Source organism: Amphimedon queenslandica, unplaced genomic scaffold (genome assembly GCF_000090795.2).
Source record: "Amphimedon queenslandica unplaced genomic scaffold, v1.1 AMPQUscaffold_11833, whole genome shotgun sequence".
Lineage (NCBI taxonomy): Eukaryota > Metazoa > Porifera > Demospongiae > Haplosclerida > Niphatidae > Amphimedon > Amphimedon queenslandica.
Genome location: NW_003547927.1, coordinates 2,189 through 7,164, shown reverse-complemented (window position 1 = coordinate 7,164; position 4,976 = coordinate 2,189). Strand labels below are relative to the sequence as shown.

The following is a 4,976-nucleotide window of genomic DNA, read 5'->3' as shown; positions in this document are numbered from 1 at the left end:
GATAATTACAATACTTTTGGGTAATATTTTTCATGCAGTGGTGTAGGATTTCTTATCACACCAGTTTGCAAGTACCCTCTTGTTTCTTTACTTTTGTCCAATTCAATCCTACTACTACTTTTTCATTTTTAATGTTTTTTATTTACTTGTTAAAACTAATCTTGACACTCATCAACGGTACTGGCAGCAAATCTGTTACAATGTAGTGTACTAGAACTACAGCTATACAAAAAGTTTGAGTTAAAAATTTTACAGGTTAATTTTTGAATAAAGCAAAGGTAAAATGAAAACTATATACAATTTACAAAGCATGCAGTCACACAATGCATATATTTATTCTTAATAATTATCATGGGCTCTGTGTGATGAAAGAAATCCTTCCACTTCAGCTTTTACTCTCCCAAGTTCCTCTGAATAATCATCACAAACTTGCAGGACCTTCCTCCAGGTCACATCATTACCTGAGTCTTTCCATCTCTGGAATACTAGTATGAGATTGCTAGTGGTTGACTGTGGGTAAGGCAACAGATCATCAACTTTAACATCAAGTGCAGTACCAATGACAGTGTGATGGGAAGAACAACTTTTGAATAGCCTAAGGAGGTCATTGTTGTGGGGCTTCTTGTCCAGAATGTCTGCAAAGTATTTGTAATAAAAATTTACATAATATTATTCTTACCTTTATCTGATGAAGGATCTGTAATATATTCCAGGCAGAGACATAATAATGAAATTGTAAAATGAGACTTAGCAGCAAATCAAGTTAATGATGTACTGTACATGCATACATGTTTAGTCATGCTTTCCCACATAGCATGTTAAATGAGCTACAAAGCATGTTCCATGAGCTGACAAGTACTATGATAGTGTATAGTATGAGGGCACATCAAAAGCATCACCAAATTTGTTATTCCGCATAATATAATGGTTAGCATCATAAGTGAGTGCTGGTTGGTTGGCTTCACAATAGCTAGCAGCACTGTGCGAGGAGCTACTAATATTGCAAAATTATGTAGTTTTTATTTTCTGACAAAATTTGGCAAAAGTGACTGCACTATTACAGTACAGGGACTTTAGCCCAATTTTTTAGTAACTTTAAAAATTTGTAAAAAAATTAAATTTGATCAGAATCAGCTCAAACTTGCTATACAACACGGGCATGTACAAATGTATACCGTAGGGCGCCTTTTTTTCGAGTACTGTTAGTGAAATGGACTAAAAATCAATTTTGCAGATTTAATTTTCATGAATTTATGCCTTCTGCTGTCTTTTACGATAACAATTTGATTTCCGTGTAAGTAAACTTAGTGAATCTACAAAAAATCACAAAATCTGCAAAAATTACAGCCTTAAAAAAGCACCCTACATTATGCATCAGAATAAATTATAAAAAGCAGAATATTCTCTTTTTCATTTTTGACAAAATCTGGCTAAAGTCCCTGTACTACATGTAAATGGGACTTTGGCCTGATTTTTGAGTAATTTTAAAAATTCGTAAAAAAATTAAATTTGATAGGAATCAACTCAACTTTCTACACAACATAAGAACATGTACATGTATACACATGTACTGTATGTATCAGATAAACTTATAAAAATGCAAATTTTGTGGCATTTTTGATAAAATTTTGTCAAAGAATCTACTTTGTCCTGATTTTAAATTTTGATGAGAATCCACTCAAAATTTTGACACAACTTAAGTATATGTACACATGTATATGCATCAGAAAAATGAAGGGTTTTCTCCTAGCAATTTTGGTGATTTTTTAATAGCATTAAAAATTGCTAACAAGAAGCTGAGCACTACTTACTGATCTTGTGGAAAACCCTGCATGCAGTATGTGCTTAATATGTACCTGATAGAGGATCCAGTACTCTTCTCTTTTGATATCCATTAATATCCAGTACTGGTTGCACTACCAAATCATGACGAGATACTACAATCATAATAATAAAGAATAACGAAGCACAAAATTAATTATTATAATAATTATTTTTTCCTTTTGCCTAATGCTGCATCAGATCCTCTCAAAAACAACTTGGGATGATGTGCTAGATTTTTAAAGTAACTAAAATAATGGCATCACAATGCATTTTAAATTTTAGCTCTCTTGAGATTGGTCATGAGTGTACGATAAAGGTATGTAGTACATGTAGATGCCTTACATATTTAGTCTCGCCAGCCAGACTCTAATTTACCGAATAAGAATTTCTAAAAATTGAGTCTGGCCCCGCGAGACTATTACATGTTCATGTACATGTACATGTTTATACATGTACAAGTCAGATAAAAACACAAAAATTTGTAGGAATAAGTACATGTACATGCAGAAAAATTATAATATAAAATACAAGTACGGGCCTTGTTCTTTAATGTACTACATGTACATGTATTTATTACACATTTAAATATACAATGTACAACGGTACGCATCCAAAACACGTTTTATGGTACATGTACATGTACTGCACATGTTGTACATGTGTACAGTGGAACCCCTATTAAGCGGACACCATTGGGACAAGGTCAAGTGTCCTTTTAAAAGGGGTGTCCTTTATTGAGAGGTTCACTATTTCAAATAATATATGTATATTATCCACTCAAAAACTTAAGCAGAGACACTAATGTGGGATTTGCAGAAGTTGCTGGTGCAAGGGTGAATCATGGTGGAGGATATGGCCTTGAGATTCCAAGCATTTATTGTTTCTATGGCCCCAAGCTGTACATAGATCGTTTGGAGACAGTTCTTCGAGAGAACCCAGATGCTAGGTAGTTTCATCAATCATCATAGATAACAGAGTTTTCATCATGGTTTTACATCTATATATACATGTACAGTACTGTTCTAAATACATGCATAATTTTTGTCATGATAATTATAATAATATTCATAGAGATGACGTCACTGTCCGTTAGTAAGGGGTTAATTTGTAGTGTCCCACGTGTTATGGACAGAAAACCACTGTCCGTTGTACGGTTAAACGGGATGTCCGTTTTGCAGGGGTTTTCTGCCTAATAAACAGACTACCCCTGTGTTCTGGACTAAGGTTAGTGTCCGCTGTAGTGAGGTGTCCGTTGCTAAGGGGTGTCTGTTAAGTGGGGTTCCACTGTAGTATGAATATGTACAGTACATGCTGTATGCAGAAATTCAGAATGAAATACATTGTAACCTTTTTATGTAAAAAATAAATTTTCAAGAACAGCCACATACATGTACATGTACATGTTAAACTCACTAGTTTCAATAAATATTGTATTACTGAGTATTGAACCACTTCTCAACCCTCCAAACTCAATTATCCAGTGAGTGTTCTGTGTTTCATTCCAAACTGAGAGAGAATGATAATATCTATTAGTGAAACTGTCTGGTATAGTCTATATAATAAAGAAAAAAAGGTTACTATTATCCCTCCCAACTCATAAAAATGACAACAAGAGCTTCTCTATTCAAATATTCATTTTATTTTATGATCATACACATGTCTAAACTGACCAGTTGTACTAAATTGATTATTATTGAGTAGCTACTGTATAAGTCTGTCTGTACATGTACATGTACATGTACATGTACAGACAGACTTATTCACCACTGGTCTTGTATTCATTCACACTCAACACAAATTGTACATGTAATTGCAATTTAAGGTGGGCTCTCAATACGACGTATTGCTTTTCATTCACTAGCAATAGCATCATGACCGAAAGTGCTGTATAAACAAATGGGAGTACATGTATGCGTCAATGCGTCAAGAGGACTTCAATTTAGTGAAAGGTACATGTAAGATTAGCAAAAAACATGTTACAGGTAATTCACAAAATGGCATTGTTAGCGTAACGTTATTTAATAAGCAATTAGCAGCAAAAAATTTAATAATTTCTCCCTACTCTCATTGTAATTGCACACACATGTACATGTACACGTATACATTAGCGACAAGTTTAATTAGCATTTTTATTGCATTGGCTAAAACATACATGTACATGTATGTTGCAATTAATACTTACCCTAAGCCTAAGGCACAGTAGAGTGCTTTAAAAAAGCTAAGTAGCAAAAGTAGAGTACAGTAGAGAAGAGAACTTTGTAGGTAGTTCTTTTACTTTGCTACTCTTTGCTTCGCTACGCCTAGGAAGTACTGCGGTACTGCCCAGTCACATGTTCTGTAGTAACAAGCGCTCACACGCTCTAGAAGCTCTCAAAGGACTTGAGGATGCTTCTCTTGGTGGTCTGTGCCCTCCAAGTTCATCTCTACTGCTGCTCTCTGCTTTTAGGAGCCTGTTTAGGATGTTCTTCGCTCGACTCTACTGTCGAGCTACTGTTTGCTACTGACCACGTGTGCTACTACTACTGTCACATTGCGCATGCGCAACGAAGAGCACCAAACTACCTACGCAACAGTAGAGTAACTGCGGAGTAGCTACTTAGCTTTTTTAAAGCACTCTACTGTACATGCACATACATGTACTTACTAGTTCTTTCCATTCCATTTTGCTTATATTTAACAATCAACAGTCTTTGGTATGAGATCCACCCACCACTAGTAGGTGTGGTCCTGAGCTACAGTTGATCAATACATTGGAATAACCCCATCTCCCCTTAGGCCAACGTACAAATCTTCCAGGTTTAGAAAAATTTGTACAATTCTAAAATAAAAATACAGTGCATATGTTTTTGTCAGAAACAATGGCAACACAAACACAATACATTACTAATGTAAAGGTACCGTAAATCTGGTATATTTCGAGTGATCGTAATTTTTGAATAGCAATGAGGCATGCTAAACTTAGAATTGCTAATACTTCCTATTCTTCTATTAATATATTGAGATAAATAAGCACTTATAGGCACCATATAAAATTTGAAACACCTTAATTTTCTATTCTGTACTTTATAGCCATTACAAATATCCAGATATACTAATATAATACACTCACCACTGATGTGTCAGTAAATTGTAATATATATGTTATATATACG

The 4,976-nt window shown here is 34.5% G+C and overlaps 1 protein-coding gene across 2 annotated transcripts; it reads right to left on the bottom strand.

Annotated features, from left to right (window-relative positions):
* Positions 1-234: 234 nt before the first annotated feature.
* Positions 235-4,976, bottom strand: LOC109588820 (uncharacterized). Of its 2 annotated transcripts, XM_020004939.1 has the most exons (7): positions 4,934-4,976; positions 4,469-4,642; positions 3,238-3,376; positions 1,857-1,937; positions 680-697; positions 558-635; positions 235-510 (listed from the first exon to the last, which is right to left on the bottom strand). In XM_020004939.1, the coding sequence occupies exons 2-7, from the start codon at positions 4,484-4,486 to the stop codon at positions 500-502; spliced, it is 345 nt and encodes a 114-aa protein (XP_019860498.1). In that variant the 5' UTR covers positions 4,487-4,642; positions 4,934-4,976; the 3' UTR covers positions 235-499. The 2 variants fall into 2 exon arrangements, with proteins under 2 accessions (XP_019860498.1, XP_019860497.1); XM_020004938.1 differs by having other exon boundaries at positions 235-635.